The 21736-nt window shown below is 39.3% G+C and overlaps 1 protein-coding gene across 1 annotated transcript in view; it reads left to right on the top strand.

The window, feature by feature from the left end:
* The first annotated feature begins 436 nt into the window (after positions 1 to 436).
* The window catches only part of TYR (tyrosinase), a 57333-nt gene continuing 36033 nt past the window's right edge, over positions 437 to 21736 (top strand). Inside the window, exons 1-2 of the mRNA NM_204160.2 lie at positions 437 to 1424; positions 14133 to 14349. Of these exons, the coding sequence (NP_989491.1) occupies positions 606 to 1424; positions 14133 to 14349 (1036 nt within the window). The 5' untranslated portion in view covers positions 437 to 605. The remainder of the gene's footprint in view (positions 1425 to 14132; positions 14350 to 21736) is intronic.

The raw sequence follows: 21736 nt of genomic DNA, 5'->3' as shown, positions 1-21736 counted from the left end.
GTAGAGTCACCTTGCCATATGCTGGTCTGGGAAAGTCAGCTTAAGTTGAAATATAAAAAAAGACCAAGCCAAATAATTTATCATGTCGCCATCCTATGTGCACAATAATAGTCATTTTCTCATTTTTATGTTCACTGTCCTTATGTAACTGATCAGATTCTCTTTATCTTTTTTTAAACAACAGTTTACAGAAAAGCATATTATCAAACAATGATGCCGAATAGCCAACTGCTGCCCCGTGTCCAGATTTTAATCTTACTCCTTCTCCAATTGTAACAAGAAAGCAATCATGTGATAGGCAGAAGATTAAAATTTTACAATAAATGCCTTCATTTTGAAACCAGTCGGGGGTGGGGGAAAAAGACACTTGGCTTTCATCCACAACATGTGATAATCAGATTAATCACATAAGTGTATCCTGTGTGTAAATGCATCCAGGGTAGGAATGGGGAAGGACATTGGAGGGTTCACAGTAGCAGAGTCAGTGGTGAAGCATTCCCAGTTGGGAGGAAAAGTTTCTTTCACACTCAGGTCATTGGAGCGGTCAGAGAGAACTCTCCATGCACTGAAGCATAACACTGATGCTCTCCTGCTGCTCTGTGAGGATGTTTCTGTTTGCCATGGGCTTACTGCTGGTCATCCTTCAGCCGTCCACTGGGCAGTTCCCCAGAGTCTGTGCAAACACGCAGAGCTTGCTGAGGAAGGAGTGCTGTCCGCCCTGGGATGGAGATGGGACCCCTTGCGGGGAGCGTTCCAACAGAGGAACCTGCCAGCGCATCCTTCTCTCTCAGGCTCCTCTGGGACCACAGTTCCCTTTCTCAGGAGTGGATGACAGAGAGGATTGGCCTTCTGTCTTTTACAACCGGACATGCAGATGCAGAGGCAATTTCATGGGGTTCAACTGTGGGGAGTGCAAGTTTGGCTTCTCAGGACAAAACTGCACTGAAAGGCGACTGAGAACGAGAAGAAACATCTTCCAGCTCACCATCAGTGAGAAGGACAAGTTCCTTGCCTACCTTAACCTAGCAAAGAACATCCCCAGCAAGGACTATGTAATTGCTACTGGCACATATGCTCAGATGAACAACGGCTCCAACCCCATGTTCAGAAATATCAACGTGTACGATCTCTTCGTCTGGATGCATTATTATGCCTCTCGAGACACACTCTTAGGTGGCTCCAATGTGTGGAGAGACATTGATTTTGCCCATGAAGCCCCTGGTTTTCTGCCTTGGCATCGTGCTTTTCTGCTGTTGTGGGAACGTGAGATACAGAAGATAACAGGTGATGAGAATTTCACCATCCCCTACTGGGACTGGCGAGATGCAGAGGACTGTGTGATCTGTACTGATGAATACATGGGTGGCCAACACCCCACCAACCCTAATTTACTCAGCCCAGCATCATTTTTCTCCTCATGGCAGGTAAGGACAGGCAAAGGGGTGAAGGTAAGGGGAGGGCAAGAGGTAAGGGCAGAGCCAGGGGAAGGGAAAAGCTGATCATGGACAAACTATCCAATCTGACTTTAGGTACTTAAGTGAGGTGCGCTATCTGGAGAGAAAGTAAACTGCTTTCCAGATTTTATGTGGATCTTCATTTAGAGTAGTCATTCATCTCTCTAACTCTGTAGAACATAGTTTAATTATGAATAAAAGTCAGTCTAGAGGGAGGAAAGTCATGCCATTGTTTCCAAGCATGAGCTTTAGCAGGCCGAAGAGGCTTGTGTGTGCTGGAGCAGCCAGCTGAGATAAAGAAATATTTATGTATGCAAATAGCTAGCACACAATCACTGCAAAATGGTTGGTGACTGAATGAAGTAAACTGTTCTAAGAAGATCTACTCCTCTCTCAGTGACTTTCTACATCAGGAGTTAAAACTATCCAATTAGTCTTGTCTGCTTTCAACATAAATAAGCAAATAAATAAGTAAATAATCCTTAGAGCGTGGAAGAAACATCTGTGCTGTTCACCTCAGTAGTTCAAAAGAAAAGTAAGAAGTGATCTTTTTTGCTCAGAGGAAATAAGTAAGTTCAATAGCTATCTCTTCCACTTAAAAACACTGTGAGTTAGTCTATAAACCAAGATTACATACTTACCTAGGTGATACAGCGTCATGTAGTCGAACTATACTGTGCTGTTCTAACACTGAGAGCTTCTAGAGTTTATTTGGCTCTTGCTCATTATTATCACAGTGCCTAAAATACAGTGGCAGAGGTCTATTGGCTTCCACAGACATACTCCATCATAACAATAACAACAGTCCCTTCTGGCACTGAAGTCTATGATTATGTTGGTGTAAATCTAGCTCTGTTCTATTTATTTCTGTACCAACAACCCAAACGAAGATTGAGCAGTGTTAGTGATTTAATGGAAAGTGAAAGAGATACAAGCCAGCAGCTCACTGATACTCTGGCCTTACAAAACAATGACTAACTGGGGTTACTGGGCTGGTTTTCTGTATTTAATCTTGATTTGTGCCCTCTAAATAATGTAGTCTATGTCTAGTCCTGTAAACTCAAGCATTCCCATGTACTATAGCAGACCTATTTTAGGATGTTCTCTGGCACAAATTGTTTGTATGTGTTATATAAATACATATGTATGTAAATATATGTACTATGTTAAATGTATGTGTATATTTATATTTAGTTGTCCCCCTCACAGGTACTTTTCAGGGACCATTTCTAGGTCATTGTTTGTATAAAATTACACTGTTCAGGAAACTAAGATATTGTGTTTTGTTTGTAGCGTAGGTACGGATTTTTTCATGCTGTTTGGTCTGATTTTGGGTTTGGATCCAGGAAATGGACTCAATGATCTTTTATGTGTCCCTTCCAATTTGAGATATTCTGCGATTCTGTTATTTGGTCTCAGTGCCCAGGAACATTCCTGGCCACATATATTTTAGCCATAGGCATAAAATAAATAGAGTCAAAAAACATGTATTTTGATCTCATATGTAAAGATTACCCTTATTTCTAATAGTATGAATCTAGATGAACTCTACTAACTAAATTGGATTGCATTACCAGAATGAAGTGGATCTGATCCTGGTCTGTGCTCAACTAAATAGTTACAGGAAATGGTACAAGTGTTAACATGGAATAAATGAAACTAGAATTGAGCTGGCTATATTTGTCAAGTGGAGCTTTCAGTGCAGTGTACTGGATGAGATAACCAAAGCAGTAGGAGGCAAGTTGTATAAAGGAATCAGCAACCTGCTAGCAATGTTTTCTAAAAGCCCTGGAGGGATCAGATAGTTAGATTTAGCTCTCTTTTTCAAAGATACTATTAACCGCATCCAAATTCTTAGAACTTCTCCATCCTAGTGATAAGCACCCAGACTCTTTACCAGTTGCGGTGAATATATTTAGGAACTAGACAGTTTATAACTTCTCATTTAAGGTTACTGTCATAGATATATTCTGGAAACAAACACATTTTAGGAAATCGGTGGCTTTAAAAACATATAACTTCAGTAGGCACAACAATGAATATTGTTCTATATTTAAAACACATTCAGAGTCAGTGTCTATGAGTAAAAACACCTAAGTTTTTCAATGAAGCTTTCCAAGTCATTTCTGAAAGTGAATGTTTATCACTTATATTTTTCAGTCCCTTCTGGAAATGTTACACTTCCCAAAATAGCTTCCAGTTTCCAAAATAGCACGATTTTAAATTCAAAGGGGGTTATTCTACTTTAACATCCTCTATCAGCTGCCTTATCTAGGAAAGAACAACCAAGATTGAACAGAGCGGCATTTTCAGTCAGTGAGCTTGGGGTGAAGATACGAAACTAACTGATATTTCTTTATTGACATTGAATCTGACTTTTAACACTTGCTGACGATGGAATAACTTAGTTGATACAGTTGCTTTAAGTAGCAAAAAATAAGAGATTAGAATCACACTCCAGAAAATTGAAAGGGAACAAACACAGCCTTAGCTTTGACCAGAAAGCGTAGATCTGCTGCAGAATATGTTGCTTATCTAAGGTCTGTTGATAAATAACAAGAGGATTTATAAAGAGAGAGAGAGAGAGAGAAGAGAGAGAGAGGGGGAGAAGAGGAAGATCCAGAAATGTGAAGGAATTTAGGCTTTTAATAAACAAACAGATTAAAAAGAGGGCAAGAGAAACCTCTTGAATAACAAGTATGTAATGTAATGTCCTTTTACAATATTGAGTCTCTTTCTAAAGCATAACAAAACAATGTCTGCTACAGGAGGAAATTCTGCTCAAGGTACAGTTATGGGTTTATTTTAAAAAGGCAAAGTGTCTATTTGCAGAACAGCATCTCTCTTTTTTTTTTTTTAATCCCTAAAGAAAGGAGAAAATACTTTATTCCATTGAGAAGTTGCCATGGCAACATGGATACCCATGAATACATGCTGAAATTCTTGCTTTCCCCTTACTTTTATTTGGCATGCTGCTGTTACCACTTAGCTGAGTGAATTATCAGTCCACATTTTCCTCATGTTTGCCACCTAAGTGAAACTTTTGATTCTTGTCTCTGCTTTTACCAGTAAGACTATCAGGGATCTTCAGTGGTTTTATTGGTTTGCCTCTTTCATGCTTTAATGTGGGTAGAAAGGATTTTCCTATGCTTTCAGCCACTTGCTTTTGATGACTCAAATGTTGCTTTTAGATTTGTTTAGGACTGCATGGCACCTTTACCAAGTTTTATAATTCCATGCCAATTTATCAGAAGGCAAGGTGGGAAATACAGCTCTTCCATGATATTTTGAGAGTTTTATGTTTTACTGTTCATTTCTACAATTATTCAAGCTAATGAATTTGCTAAAGAAATCATTATGATGCCTTGCTTAAATAGCAGTGGGTGAAATTCTGCTCTCCTCTTCACCAGAGATAATTTGGGTAAATTACTGAAGTCAGTGGAGATACAAATATAAATAAATAAATACCTAAATAAATTTTAAAAGCCTTCTACAATTAAAAGCAGAATATTTCTGCTGGGATCAAGCATCAGAGTTCTGGAGTTCCCCCCCACGTGCTAGACAAGCAATGAAGAAAATAAAGCAGATAAATAAATAGCTAGCAGAAAATAAATGCTGTCTTAGATTTGCAATTGTGCAACCAGGCTACACCCCTGACTTCATCCTCCATCCCTTGAATTTTCTCTCTCCTAAAAGAAGTGTTGTTTGTGAGAAGTAATTGCATAGCATGGAGGGCTGCCTACTCTCAGCTGTGGTGGAGCCAATTCTTTGATGCAACCACCAAGAATTTCCCTTTGCACTTCTTTCTGTATCGCCCTGCAGAATTACAAACGAAAAATTACTACAAATGGGAAATAAGTTCCAAAAATACCAAGTGGATACAAGGCTCTTGAACTAATAATGGCAGCACTTTTGATCCATTACCTGGAAATATGACTTGATAAGAAATAATATCTGTTATTCAGGCACTGTTACTTAATTCTAAGCACAGCTTATCATGGAGCTGTACTGCTAGTTGAATAATCTGAGGGAATCATTTGAAGCACTGTTTTCTGTCACAGAATCATAGAGTCATAGAAGGGTTTGGGTTGGAAGAGACCTTTAAGATCACCTAGTTCCAACCCTCTGCTATAGGCAGGGACATCTCCCTCTAGACCAGGTTGTTCACAGCCCCATCCAGCGTAGCCTTGAATGCTTCCGCCTTTAAAAATGAAAATCATAGAGTGGCTTAGGTTGGAGGGGACCTTAAAGATCAGCAACTTCCTTGCCACATGCTAACTGTCAGCCACGGGATCAAGCTGCCCTGGGCCCCATCCAGATGGGACATCCACAGCTCTCTGGGCAGCCTGTTCCAGCACCTCACCATTCTCTGAGTAAAAAATTTCTTCCTAACATCTAACTTAAATCTACCTTTTTTTAGTTTACAGCCATTCCCTCTTGTCCTATCACTTTTAGACTGTGTAAAAAGTCAGTTTCCCTCTTGCTTGTAAGCTCTCTTCAAGTACTGAAAGGCCACAATGAGGTCTCCACAGAACCTTCTTCTCTCCAAGACAAACAGGTCCAACTCCCTCAATCTTTCGTCACAGGATAGGTGCTCCAGCACTTTGATCACCCTGATGGCCTCCTCTGGATCCACTCCAACACCTCCACATCCTTCCTGTACTGGGCACCCAAGACTTGGACGCAATACCCCAGCTGGGGCCTCCCAAGGGCAGAAGAGAGGGGGACGATCACCTCTCCCTCCCTGCTGGTCTTTTGATGCAGCCTAGGATACAGTTGGCCTTCTGGGCTATAAGAGTTGCTGTCACATGCCCAGCTTTCCATCTATCAGGAGCCCCAAGTCCATCTCTGCAGAAATGCTCACAATGAGTTCTTCTCCCTGACTGTACTTGTGTCTGGGCTTGCTCCAACCCAAGTGCAACACTTGGCACTTGGCCTTGTTAAACATCATTAGACATTTGTGTGCCCACTTTTCAAGCATGTCCAGGTGGTTTCCTGCCTCATCATCCTGATTTCTTATGCTGGAGGATGGAGAGCTATTGTGCTCTCATCCTTAGGGTGTTGCCAGTTATGTCATATTTCTTTGTCCCCATGTAGAATTTTCCAGGCGATTTCATCCAACAACTCCTTATACAGCTTGTATTTCACTCTCCTGAATTTCAGGGTCCTGATTCCATTCTTTGCCAGGCCTGTGTTCCTCGAGATCACAGATTTGACCAGGACATGGGCACTGCAGCCCAGGCTACCTCCACTCTTAATATCTTTAAAAATCTCCTCCACATTGGTGAGCAACAGTTCCAGCAGTGCTTCACCTCTGGTCGATCCAATACTTGAACTAGAAAGTTATCATTAATGGACTCCAGGAGTCTTCTGGATCTCTTACAGCTCACCATGTTGTCTTGCCAGCAGATATCTGGGTGGTTGAAATCCTCCATCAGGATGAGAGCCTGTGAGTGTGAAACTTCTTGTAGCTTATCCTACCTTGCCTATTCATTCTAAAAAGCTCATAGCCCTCAGTTATGGCACTCCAGTTCTGTGAGTCATCCCACATTTCCAGATAGCTATAAAATCATAGTTTTCCAATCACAACATGGTTTATAATTCCTCCTGCTTATTTCCCATGCTGTGTGCATTACTATTGAGGCACTTCAGCTGAGCTTTCAGACACAGTACCTTTTTGGAGGAGCCCTCTCATGAAACCCTGGGAAAAATCTGAGGTTTTCCCCAGCTGCTTCCTAAAGCAACGGTGTTTCCTGATTCTTCCCTCTTTCTCAGCAGTACATCCCCTTTCCCCATCAAATCTGCTTTAAAGCCCTGGTGATGAGCTCCACCAGCTTGATGCCTAGTATATTCATCATAAAATGCAACAGACTGAGGGCCCCCACAAGCACCTTTTTTTTCTAACTTTGCTATGCTAATCCACACCTTGTCATGGGCAGACTTGCTATCATGCCTGTCCCCATCAAATCTAGTTTAAAGCCATGTCAGTGAGCCCACACAGCTCCTGCAGCAAAATTCTCTTCCCCAAAAACCCAGATTGACCCCATTGATGGCCATCAAACCAAGTGCCAAGCAAACCATCCCATAGTCAAAAAAGCCAAAATTCCTGCAGTGGCACCAGCTTCTTAGCCACTTATTTATCAGATGGGTTTTCCTGATCCTGTCAGTATCCCTCAGAGCCACTGAAAGGATAGAGAAAAATACCACCTGTACCCTCTCTCCATCCACTGACTGCTTGAATTCCCTGAGGTCTCTTTTGATAGCTCTCAGGCTTCCCTCTTGAGGGATAATAATCAGAGGGGAAAACTGGTCTAGGGAATCCCCTAGCAATGTCCCTTACAAAGGCCCTGGGGAGGCAGCACACTTCCCTGCATCTAGGGTCTGGCTGATAGATGGGGCCCTCTTTCCTTTCAGAATGGAGTCACCCATGACGATTGCTCGTCTTTCCTTTTTGGTGGAGAAAGTCTTGAGGCATAGAGTTGACCTCCTCGCCCTTGGCAACATCCTGGGTGGATCTTCCTCTGCATCCTCACTTATCTGTCCCTAAAGTTCCAGAGCCTCAAACCTCTGGTAAAAATAAATAAATAAATAAATAAAATAAAAAATAAAAATAAAAATAGAAACACCACAAGCCAACAATTCTTAAACCAGCCACAGCAAATGCAGCCAGTTGGGCTTCCTCTGCCTCTTAATGTCATTGTAATCTGAAAGTAACTCTACAGAATCATGAGGTTGGATATTGGCCAGTAGTTGGATCTTCTCTAGTATGTTTTCTCAGTTTCTCTAGCATATACTTTTCTGTTATGTACTGAGAAAAGGACTGCAAAGATGCTGAAGGATCTAGAGGGGGAGACATACGAGGAGTGGCTGAGGACCCCTGGTTTGTTCATTCCAGGGCAGAGGAGGCTGAGGGGAGGCCTCATGGGGACTACAGCTCCATACAGGGAGCAGAGAATAGCAGAGTTTCCTACTCCTCCTCAGAAACATTTTGAGGTGTTGAATGCATTGTAAGTTATCCACCAGGTTTGGGATGCATATGAGCAAATAGACAAAACTCATCAACTTCTTCTGGAGGTTGAGAAAATACCTTGCAGGGCCTGGGTTTGTTTTAGAGCTGTCACTTCACATTTGTCCCATCTATTTGTAGCCTTGAGTTTCATAGCTCTTCTAGTTAATGCTTATGCTGGAAGAGTCACAGAGATAATTAATGACCTTTCACATGCATAAAGTATACATATAAATGTTTTTAGAATTTCTTTGAAGTTTTACTTTACAATTTTCTTTGTCTGTTTTACCTTCCCATTTCTGCTAACATTCAGGAGTATATGAAGAATTAGATATAAATATACACAATCCCTTAGAAACCATTTGGACTGCTATAGATACAGCACCTGCTAAAGTGCTGCCTATAAAAGTAAGCTACCAAAGTACAGTTTGTTTTATTGTAGATTTGGGGATTTCCCTGTATTTTTCCACTTTGGTGAAGAAATGCCTGATCTTTGCCACTTAATTAGGATTAGATTATGTCTTGCCCTAATGCAGCCATAAAAAATAAACAAATAAATAAATAAAATTAAACCTCTTTACAATTGCCACATTTTAAATCGAGTATGAGAGCTGCACTTGATTGCCATTTCCAAGCAAGGGTGTGAGCAGAAATGGAGAACAAAAGGGAGAAGAGAAAGGCACTGAACTGGTACAAAGTGGAATCCACGGCTCCAATTCATGCGTCTAGACTTATTGTGAGACAAACGGACACACGGGAATCATAGAATCATCAAATCATTAAGGTTGGAAAAGACCTCTAAGATCAACCAGTCCAACCATCAACCTATCACAATTATGCCTACTAATCATGTCTCTCAGTGCCACATCTCCACATTTCTGGAAAACCTCCAGGGTCAGTGACTTCACAGCCTCCCTGGGCAGTCTGTGCCAGTACTCTTTCTGAGAAGAAATTTTTCCTAATGTTCAACCTGAATCTCTCCTGGTGCAACTTGAGGCCATTCCCTCTAGTCCTATCTCTAGTTACATGGGAGAAGAGGCCAATCCCCACCTCACCACCCTTCAGCTAGCTGTAGAGAGTGATAAGGTCTCCCCTCAGCCTCCTCTCCTCCAGACTGAACAATCCCAGTTCCCCCAGCTGTTTCCCAGAACACTTGTGCTCCAGATCCCTCACAGCTTCGCTGCCCTTCTCTGGACTCGTTCCAGGGCCTCACTGTCTTTCTTGTAGTGAGGGGCCCAAAACTGAACATAGTACTGAAGGTGCAGCCTCACCAGAGCTCAGTACAGAGGGATGACCAAATGCAGCAAAGGAGGGCTTGGAAATGCCCAGTTATCACCCCTGGGAGAGGCATGACGTGCTCCACAGAAAAGTGGTAGCTCTGGCTGTACTCCAAAATGTTATTTTACACTGTATTAACCTGGAGCAGAGAACCACAAAAACATTCTGATACATCTTCCAGACAGGGGTGGATTTGTGGTTTGTGGGCTCAGAAGAGGAGCAGAGTTAAGAACTGGCTCTCCAAGGAAGCAGTATGCAGAGGCGCAGATTCACTTCTTAGTGGCTGCACTTCCTCAGCAACCAAAGGAATTTCAGGTCACTTTTTCAGTGAGCAGCCATTTCAGTAACCAAGAAAGTTATTCATCAACTTTTCCAGGTATTCAGGTATATGTTACATGTACTGCATGTCTCTATGTAATAAGCACAAATAATTTGTCACTCGAAACTCCGAAGCTTTGAATTTAAAAATGGTAGAGAAAAGACCGAACTTTGCCAAAAGCTATTCCTCTTACTTCAGCCCAGGGGCTGGTCTATGCAAGCAGGAACAAACTAAACAGCAGCAATGCTTCCACACACTTAACAGCCCGTTTTCTAAGGAATGATACAAAGAGCTGTGCAGAAGATCTCAGCTGCAGTGCACCAAGGGATTTTCATTATTTCTTTATTTTTTTGGTGATATAAGGCCCATGAATGTTGCTGTGCGTTCTGGGCTGCCATCTACTGGTGTTCGCTCCGCTTACTGCTTACATAAGCTGTTTCTCAGAGAATGCTCTTAACGATTTCTGTGGAACCAGTGGATTTGTGCACACAGACACTGGGTGCAGTTTGAATGTGAGGCTTTCTTCAGGGTGAACAGAGAAATTTGCTCAGGACTGTTCCAGAAGGGAATACAAAATGTTTAAAAAAGCATTTTTTTTTTTAGTAGAAAAACCTCATACTGAATGAAAAAAAAAAAAAAAAAGGCAATTCTGTGACCTATTTTGCATAAACATTATGTAGATTAAATCCAGAAGGAAAAAAAAGACACTTTTGACTGGCCTATGTGCTGTTACTACTAACATCACACCTGACTGATAAAAACAGCAAATAATATTTTCAGGATAGAACTATAACTTGTAACACCTAAATCACGCTTTTCTGGAAAAGCACCCAAGCTCATTTTACAGCCAGATTTTAACATTTAGTTCAGGGCAGGAAGGGTGCAGTTAAGCACTTTCATTCCTGCCCCTTACGTTGGCATTTAATGATCATGTGCTACCAGGTGCCTTACAGCATCTTGCTTCTGTTCAGTTAGTCAGTTAACAAGGGCTACACAGAGACACAAATTGAATTAAAAAATAACACTTAAGGGATTTATAAGCCTCCTAACACCGGGTGGAATTAAATCACAATAAAACAAACAAACAAAACAATGGGGAAATGCTTTTTTGTTTAGATATATTTGAGCTCATGCTTGAAAGCTGAGTGTCTGAGATGCCAATTGTGAAAGCAATGCATGCTTTCTCTTTAGGATGCGGTGGGGTTATATCTCTAGGTGGTGGGCAGAGGATGAAAAGACAAGAGATGACAAGGCAGAAAACCCAGGAAAAGCTCTACAGAAGGATTGGAGAAAACCAAGCTAGACAGAAAGCTTTTGTGAGTGTAGTTTCTGAGCCAAGTGCTGACTGGGAAAAGGGTTGAGGTCCACCAGGCAAGGCTCACTAGTTTTCTTCACTAGTACATTTGTAGGGACTTCAGATTGTGCATTCTTTATAAGCAAAAAAATTACTATAACATCTCCCACATAAACCACCCCCCTGCTTTCCTTTTAATTTGGTTGAACTTCATTAGAGTAAAGAGAAAACAGTCATCAAAACAGCTGTGTAGCTGTGCTTTGTGTTTCTAAGTGTAGGGCTCTCCATCTCGCTACCCCTTCCTTCTTGGTGAAACCTAAGGAAAATAAACTTAGAGGCACAATCCTCGAGAGAGCTGCCAAGAGAAATTGAGTTCTGTGCATGTTAAACCCTGCTGGACAACCACCTTCAGCCTCCAAGGGCACCTAAGCAGTTTTAATAGACCGGGGAAAATTTCAGTTAACAGAGCCGTCTCAATGGATAAATTTCTCTGATAAGCTTTCTTATCTCCTCAAAAAAAAAAAAAAAAAGAGGAAAAAAAAGAATAATTTATTCATGAGATTCATATTCATAAGAAGCTTATCATTTAAGAACTCCAGATCCTTGAGAAATCTAGGTTATATCACCAGCTCCGTCACACATTTTCTCTGAATCTATGGACAAATCACTTAGAAAAGGATTCTTCTCATCTCCTTCCAGTCATCCAAAAGTTTGTCAGTCAGTGAAGCAAGTTGTCTTTGACTCTGTCTTTAGTGACTTCAGAGGCATATCCATGCCTCCAGGGTGTGATTCATCCCATCCTAATGCAGAAACAGAACATTAAGCTGAACACTTAATTTTGCTTTCCTTGATAACTGCAGTCCTGAGACTGTTCCCACATTGATTTTTTTTTACACATTTTCTTTCGTTGACTTAATCAATGGAGAGAACTTGGCACCCCTAGAAGTAAGTACATCTCAGTTACTAGACATCTGGTTTGGGAGGGCTGAATCACGTTCTGGAGATGCCTCTCTCTATTGATTGCAGAGGTTGCCCTACAGTGTTTTCATTCCCAGCAATTTGTACACTTCTAGCAGCAGCAAAGTAAATCTCCCACTCACTTCTTTCCATAAAAGAGAACCTCTTGTTCCTCCACCTCATTCATTGCAGATACACTGCTTTCAACCACCTTCTCCATTGTTTCAGTCAATGAAACAAGGATACGCTTCCAGGATGAAAGACTTTTGAATGTATATCACACAAAATTGAGACCTTTTCTTTCTCCACACAATTTTCTCACTAACTATATTGATTACCTGCTAATCACAGAATCCTATTTGAAGAGATCTCTAGTTGTTTGGAGGTATTTTGTTTTGGTCTTTTTTGTTTGTTTGTTTGTTTTGTTGTTGTTTGTTTGTTTTAAGAAAAAATAATGTAAAGCATTAGGTGGCAGATTTGGTTCAGACTCTCAACATCTTCTGAGGTGCCAATGAAAGAACTCCTGGAAGTTTTGAGCCACTGTTGCTCTTTTTGGTAAATCTATCAACTGTACCAAAAGACAGGACCACCAAACCATCTAACATTATCTTCTGCTTGTTATTGTGTCATTACATTTTTCTCCATCCTCCATTCTCCATCCTGACTCCCTGCCAGGCCATGTCCTGAATATAAGGTAGAAATCTTTGTTAGAACATGTAAAAACTTCCTATGGGCTCATTTTAGAAGAACTTAAATATATATATATAATATAATATATATATATAAATAATATATAAATATATATATATATATTCGTCCTCCTTATTCCCATTATTTTTTTGGTCAAGCAGTGGGTGCAATGAGATCTAGCATATGAGCGTTTTTATAATGGGAATGAGAGATGCATGGCGATCAGAGGACCTATGTCTTCAGGTTAAGTTCTTGTGGCTTAAAAAGGTAGCTAGCAGCACCTGAGTAACATAGACAGTCTCTGTGGTCACCTTTAACCTATGGCAAACGTGGAGGAATTTGACTCATAATTAACTGACTACCACATGAATTTACATTGATCTACCTTGCTTGTTCAGGAGTCTCAAATTGGACTGGAAGTTGCCATTCCCAGTCATTTGACAGTTATGTAATAAATAATGACTTGTTATGCCACAGAACTTTGCTTTTGAATCCACAGTTTATGGCAGTATTTAATACGTTTCCAATATCCATGAATACAACACCTCAGATTTTGAGACGTGCATCTCCATAGCATTCTTGTGAAGAAATTGTCAAGATATAGTGAAACTAAGTGATTTGTCCATTTAATTTGACAAAGCACAGATAGATATTTTCAGACCAAATTACAATGGTTTTCATGTTCCATGTCAACAGTTTTCTCCTTACTGCATAGAGAGACAAATCCATGATTACAACTCTGTTCAGTAGTCTGATGAAGCCAAAAGCCTCCTCTTTGCAACTGCAGCAGAAGGTTTAACTCCATTTGAATCCTGCCACACCGATTGATAACACCGAATTTAGCTTTAGTGAGTTTCCAAGCACACAAAAAGGTGACACATCAGCCCACATGGACTGTCACTGGTGCATTATTATAAAAATCTGCACCACAGTAGGGTGATGTTTTCTATGAAATATCTTCTTATGTTAAAATATTACGTAGAAAATTTTAAAATAAATATGTATTCTTGTAACAAACTTACTACACTGCACATTTCCTTCACTTCTTCCCCAAATAATAATCAAAGTAGCTTTTTGTTTGTTTTCATTTTTTAAAAAAACTGCAACTTTGCTAATAGAAAATATTTTATACAGGTAATCTGCACTCAATCTGAAGAGTACAACAGCCAACAGGCTTTATGCAATGCCACTAGTGAAGGGCCTATACTTCGAAATCCTGGAAACAATGACAAATCAAGGACCCCAAGACTCCCATCTTCATCAGAAGTCGAATTTTGTCTTACACTCACTCAGTATGAATCTGGATCCATGGATAAAATGGCCAATTACAGCTTCCGAAACACTTTGGAAGGTAACGTTTCATTCTGCTATGACATTTCTGTCGCTAATTTGATTGTCTCTGGGATTGGAGCCTTTAAATTTTGGAAATTTTTAGCTAATTTCATTATGCACAACTCATAATTATATAACATAACATACTATAATGTAAAATATTATAAATATATATTGTATTACAGCATATGTAATTATAAAATAATAATATGCTTACTCCTGGAATAGCAACATACAGGAAGTACCATGTTAAAAATATAGAAAGTGCAGACTACACCAAACCCTAAATCCATCTATTACGAGACATTGTCTCAACAATAGTCAGTACCAGGCACGCAAATATAATTGCATTAAAACAGATAAAAACAGATAATCTAATAACCTACTTTCACAGGATTGTAACCATGTCCATGCATACTACAGGATTATCCTGAGTCTGTCTTCCAGACACCATGATGAATGTCAAGGGTGAAAGAAGATGCTGTCACTTGGGTTGTATATATGCATTCAGAAACTCATAGCAGGCTTCACCCCAGAATCTGAGGATTAAGGATAACATTATACCTTGCACATTAATCATAGAATCATAGAATGGTTTGGGTTGGAAAAGACCTTTAAGATCACGTGGGTCCAACCCTCTGCTATAAGCAGGGACACCTCCCTCTAGACCAGGTTTCTCACAGCCCCATCCATCCTGGCCTTGAATGCTTCCAGAGAGGGGGCATCCACAGCCTCACTGGGCAACCTGTTCCAGTGTCTCATCACTCTCACAGTAAAGTATTTCTTCCTGATATCTAGTCTAACTTCAGCATCTTTTCCTGAAGTGTTTACCTATTCATCTCAGTTATCTAATTAGCCAATCCATTATAAAGGTTCCTAATTTGCTGATAAATGAGGGTTCTTTTGTAAATAGAATAGTTATTCTTAATTATCTATTGACCCAATCTCTTTCAAATCTTGCTACATTGCTAGTAAACAAGGTTAGCACATTATAGTTATCAAAAACCATTACTTCCCTGCTGTATTATATATCTGCTGAATCAAATAGGCCATATTTTCACTGATATCCCAGAGATTTTACTTGCAAGGAAGTACGCAAGGACCAAAAAATACAATATAGATTTTGGTGTGAGGATAACAAAGCAAAGTTTTTAATTGTCTGGTTTTACTCTTGAAACAGCATGCAATGCCATAAAGCTTTTTCAGGGGAAAAAAAAAAAGAAAGTTTCAGTCCTAAAAATAGTCAAAAAATGTAGAATATATATGCTGAAGACAAAAGAAAATAAAGATATTTATTGACTCCAGCTCTGGACAGAGTTGTGTTTTTTACATTTGAAAAGAAAAAAACAAGTAAAGTTCAGTAAAGAAAAAGGTGGCATAACGTTCTATACATTTTTTTTCCCACAACATGTGAATAAATGTGAAGAGTAAAAAAAGAAAAGTAGAGAAAAGAGAAATGAAATAAAAATGACACAAAATCATGAGTCTAACATCATGTTGTTAGTACTGTAAACAAAACCAAAGGCACAGTATATAGAAGTTATGCAGAGCCATAGAATCAAAATGGACCCTTCACTTTCAAAGGCTTAATTTCAGTGTCATAACTACTCATTAAACTGTACCTTGACCAGAGAAAGCACATACCTCTCCCAGAGAGGAAGCCAGGAAGTTATTTAAATTCTAAAACCAGAATCAGGGTTTTTGGGATTAATTAATCAGGGATTGATTTACCATTTTTTTCCTCTGTTGTCTGTTTGTCACATTAATGTCATGGCAGTCATGGCTGATCTTTATTAATATACTAGAGTCATCAGCCAGACACACCATGAAGAGATCATGTTTTAATCTGAACTGTGGCAATGTCTCTAAATCCTGAAGAAACTCTTGTAGGTCAGATTTTCCTCCAAGTGAGCTTTCCTCTCCCATGTAACAAATCTTTAGAACCTGAAGAATGCTCATATTTCTATTATGACTGTGAAGCTCCAGCTTATCACCACTAGGTTAGGCATCAATGAGCTCTGATGGATTTAATGCGATTTAGATAATTCCTCCTACAAACTTGGGACAAAACTACATGTCCTTGAGAATGAACACATGCCAGATATGATCCAGAAGCTTAGGTAGTTATGGAAGTAGCATATATTATCCTGGACATGGTGTTGCATGTCCTCTGGATGCATCCATTTAACCTATAGCCAGAACAGAGTGAATTCATGTCTGTTTTTTTCAGTCCATCGATATGTGCATGTATAATAGTCTTCTCAGAGTGATCCCTCCAACATAATTCAAAGAGGGAAGAAGAGAGATGGAGCAATATTCTGTAGCAATGGTGAAGGCCCTTTGCAAGTCCTAGGATCTATGTGGAGGAAGGTTAAGAGGTTGCACTACGGTAAGAAAAACTCAGTGGGGACAGATTGAGACAATAAATGTCCTGTCCTTTGACATCCTGTAGATGTGAAACCAAAAGCAAAGCAACAACCCAGTACTACAATCCTCTCTCTATCAGGGGAAATCCTGTTAAGAAAGTATTGTTTCCTGTAGTCCAATTCCCAGTGCCCTAACCATATTGTTTTACAACTCTAATAGCCTAGCTGAAGGAGCTCTATCTACAGTGCTTCGGAGCTGTTATGAAAGAAAATGAAGTTCAATAGAGTGAAGAAATAACTCCTCCCTTTAGCCTGAACTGTCTATTAAACTAGCTAGTCCTAAAATCAGTTTGCTGTTTTGTGAAAGGCATTTTTAACTCAGTCTCCTGAAAATTATTACCAAAAATTGCTGAAAAATAGGACATTCCTTTCCCATACAACTATCATTACCCTTCTTGGTGCTTACACAATGAAAGTTGTTTCAGATCATTGATTTTAGTTTTTAATTAAGGTTCTGCTTCAACAGCACCTTCAGGGTTTTCTCTACGTGTGTTCCTCATTCTCTTAAAATGCATTAAAATTGAAAAGTAACACTAATTAGAAAATTGAGAGTTCCAGAATACTACACAGATCTTGTCCATCAAATGCCTTTCTGTCTGCAAAAGTTGTGTAGGATATATAATACAAAACTTCTGAATACTTTGAGAGATTTTTCTATTTCAGTATGGAGTTAACTCATTCTAAGACACTTTTTTTTTTTTCCCATTGAGATTACTTTTCAACTGAATTATTTCAACACTTAAGTTTACACCTCAGGTCCATAAACATTTCAGTTTATTCAACTAAATACAATGAAGTGCAATACCAAGTCAAGAGTACATGCCTAAGATTGAAACAGACAGTAGGAAGTCCTTTGCTGCCAAAAACAAACAGACAAAAAAACAACCTCAAAACAACCCCACATTGAATAAATAAAGATACATTTTGGTAGCTCCTTTCTTACAAGTGATCTGCTTCATTTTTTTTTTTTTTTTTTTTTGTTATGTACAGGTGCCAAAATGAGACTGCCAATTTGCTTTGGTTGTACCATTCTGTGATGCCATTCTCACATATTTGCTAACAGTTCATAGATCTTAGCAGTTACTCCCTTTTCTAAGTGAAAATCTTTTCTATCCTTCTTTACTGGTTTACCCAGGTTTGTGCCAATACATCTAAGGTCAAATTCTAATCTCTTCTAGATCCAAAGTAAATCCAAAGTAATTCCTTTGACTTTAGTGGAGTTACTTCAGGCTTACAGAAGATGACCAGAGCCAAGCTAGTGATTCTAACAGAGTGGCTCTTGATTTACACCCATGTGAGATTTACCTCTCAATTTTAGTTCTGTAATGGAAAACAGCAGTGAACACATAGAATAATTGAACACAAGATGAGGCCAGAGTATTCCAGTCTTAGACATGTTATTGTGCACTTCTAGACAAAACTTCATGCCCCTCCATGTCTGAGCATCCACATGAACTGGAACAAACACGTTTTGACCCATCTAAGAGGTAGTCATCAGCACCACACTGAATTCATGTTTGACTGAGAGATAACACTGCTATGCAGACACAACTGATGTCATTTAAGAGTAACCACAACAAATATGATCAGCTAAGGTCAATATAGTTCATTAAAGCAACAACCCAGTGGAACTGAGTGCTCAGGATATCCTCTCACTCTGGGACAGGGTAGTTTCTACTTTGATCGAAAAACAGCAGATTAAAAGCAGGTGGCATATGTTTCCTTGGAGGCAAATATTTTACTTAGGATTTGTTGAACAGCGGTCCTAACTGGAAAACACTACTGACTTCATCAGACACATCCTGGATGCAAGAAGAGTACAGAAAATCAGCTGATATTATAAGCAATAGGTGAGGATCAGCTGACTGTACATTAAGATTTGGACTTCTTTGTGTTGGTCAACTTTAATGTGACACGTTCTAAGAATTAGCGATAGCCAATAAACTACTTTTTTCCACATTTAAGATGAGTGCACTCATGGCAGTTTCAAATGAAAATCAGCACCTCTTAAGTTTTCCACAAATGGACAAAATAATATTTTTTAGATTCTAAAACTCTGTATCACTTTGATTATTGATGAATTAATTCATGACACATGGTATCAAGTCAAATTATGTCATAGCAGTACATTGTCTGACACAATTATGTATGGTTACTCCTGTTCTGTCATGAAATAATGTAACAGAACATCAAGCACTTCAAGATGTAATTTCATTTTAATAGGACATCCTATGAGATCCTATCTCATGAGATATTTTCATCTGGAAAACTTTTCTCACTATTCTCACCACAATCCATATAGCTAACAAAAAATGGTTTCTCAAAATGAAGTTTTCCAACAGAAAACTTCTAACTAAAAAAGTTTTAGCCTACAGCCAGCACCTCTCATCCAACTCAAATTCTCAACCTCTGAGTAAATTTGTGCTGCACATTGAGAAAGCACTGTCAAGTCACAGTGGGTCCTGAACAGATAATCAGAAAGACTGTTCAGCCCAGGTCACAGTGAAGTTCTACAACGATCATTATAAGTAAAAACCCTAGGTGGTGATATGGACTAAATTAGATAATCGCAAACTTTCACTTGCTACAGCCCTTTAGGCCAAATTCTGCAGATCTGGCAGTTACTTCACTCTAGAGAGATTACAATAATAACATTGCTCGAGAAAATATGTTTCCAGTGGCTGAAAATCTCTACCACCATAAGTCAGAAGAACACCACTAGCTTCAAAGACCTGTAAGGATATGGTCTTAAATTTTTTATATCTGTATCTTCTTTCCTGTTTTATGGTAGGTGCATTTGTCTGACCTGAGCTTCACTCAAATGTAGAAACCTTATTAAAGAAAGTGTCATCCCTGGCTAGAGTGGCACTATGTGTATCAGTCAGCTGCACTTGGATATGCAATATGCAAAGCAGAATTTGGCCTTTTACGTCCCTGCTGCCCCAGTAACAGGCCTAGAAAGTCATACAAAACTAGGTTATATTTTGTAAGAACAGTTTTGCGGTTTAAAAACAAAACAGCAATAAGTAACTCACAGACATCGGTAGTGCCGCAGATGTTAGGCAGTCCACTTAAGTAACCAGAGGAAAAAGGACTTCCGGAATGGTTCCTCCATTTCTGTACCAATGAAGGCTGCTAATGCTCTCCAGGGTCTGCATATCCTCCACTAAATATACTTACAGTACTTCAGTTAGTGGCAAATGAACACTTGAGGAAAACACTACCTGCTTGATATACATAATGTTTCACATTTGACAGATTGTGCTGGAACTTCTGTGGACTCTGTCATTAGACAGTAAAATCTAAAGTTAGTAGTATTAAAAGTCATATACTTGACCCACTGATTTTTAATGAGAACCACCTATATATCATCTTAAAAGGGTTAGGCAACTTTAATTGTGAGTGATATGATTAGCTCCTCCTATAATAAACTTTGGGCTAAATCCTCATCTGATTTAATTTGGCCTGGTTCTACTGAAGTTACTTCAGCTTCACTGAATCGTTGTTGCTGATTTACAAGGTTATAAGTAGGAGCAGAACCACATTTATAATCACTTAAAAATGTGATTCTTCTTTCATTGAAATCACTGTTAACACCTCAAGTCTCTTCAGTGATGTATGCCCTACTGGCTATTTCTAATACACCATAATTAAATGAGAATTTAGAAAGATGTGTGAGTGATACAGCTTTCTATACTGACTGGATGATTTAATAGCTCACAGCAACAGTCCTAATTCTCTGTGCAATCTCCTCAGTCCTCTAGTCAGTCACTCTCACCACTTTTTGGTACTCTGTATCGTTGCATAAGATACTGCATGAATATTCTGTCAGTTCAGTGAGTTAACTCAGTTCACAGAAGGACTTAGAACAGCTGCATTCAGTACATGGGAGAGGATGGGAACACACACCATGATGCAAAGCAAGTGGAAGGAGCTCCCCTATTCACAGGAAACGGTATCAGTTTCAGCTCACAGCCACTTGTAGATCCGTAGCCTTGTATTTGCCATAGAGGTTATTCTTCTGCAGCTATCTCAGCAAAATGTCCTTTATTCTAAAAAAAACTATCATATTTTCATATATTCTTTTGCATCGACCCTACTCCACTTCATAACATCTCATCTTGGTCTTCCTGATGCCTTTCAGAAAGCCTGAAAGAAAAGGTTAATACCCAGACATATAAAATGAATTAATATCAAATTACAGTTTTATTCCTGTTAGCTTTAACATTTGTATGGACTTTCCATAATGTTTCATAACTTTCCATAACTTCTCATGATGCACCTTTGAGAATGACTGAATGCACCCCAGTTAACTGGGAGATAGGATCTTTGGGTTATTAAAGGCATCCCAGTTACTTGTGAGCATACAATCGTTGCAATAAATTGCTGAAATTCAGAAGTTTCATGAAAGTTGACTAGAGCCAGCGTGTACATTTTTTTCTAAATTATTACATAAAGTATTTGCAGTGCATTAAGAAATGTTTAAAAGTATCCAATGTCTGATATAAAACATGCAATCATAGAACAGCTTAGGTTGGAAAGAACCTTAAAGATCATCAAGATCAAGATGAAATTTGATGATCTTTGGGGTCCCTTGGGCTTAGGTTGGAGGGAACCACAAGGATCATCAAGTTCCAACTTGAGCTTGATGATCTTTAAGGTCCTTTCCAACCTATTCCATTCTATGATTCTATGATCAAGCTCCATTCCCCTGCCATGGGTAGGGTAGCCAACCACTAGATCTGTCCTTCTGCCTAGACCCTGCACAAATCTATCTTACCTTCAATATATTATAATGCAGCTGAATATAAGTAAAAGAGTAGTTTCAGAATGATATACAGATGTATCTTTTTCAGTTAATATTCACAGAGATTCCCTGGTAAGGAGTATTGACATATCAACTAGCTACAGCGATCACCTGCTATGGCTGTCTATACGGAAGGTCAAAATTGTTGCAATCAACTCCTGTCGATTCTGGCC

Source organism: Gallus gallus, chromosome 1 (assembly GCF_016699485.2).
Source record: "Gallus gallus isolate bGalGal1 chromosome 1, bGalGal1.mat.broiler.GRCg7b, whole genome shotgun sequence".
In the NCBI taxonomy this organism is placed as follows: Eukaryota; Metazoa; Chordata; class Aves; order Galliformes; family Phasianidae; genus Gallus; species Gallus gallus.
This window is presented reverse-complemented; position numbering and strand designations above follow the sequence as displayed.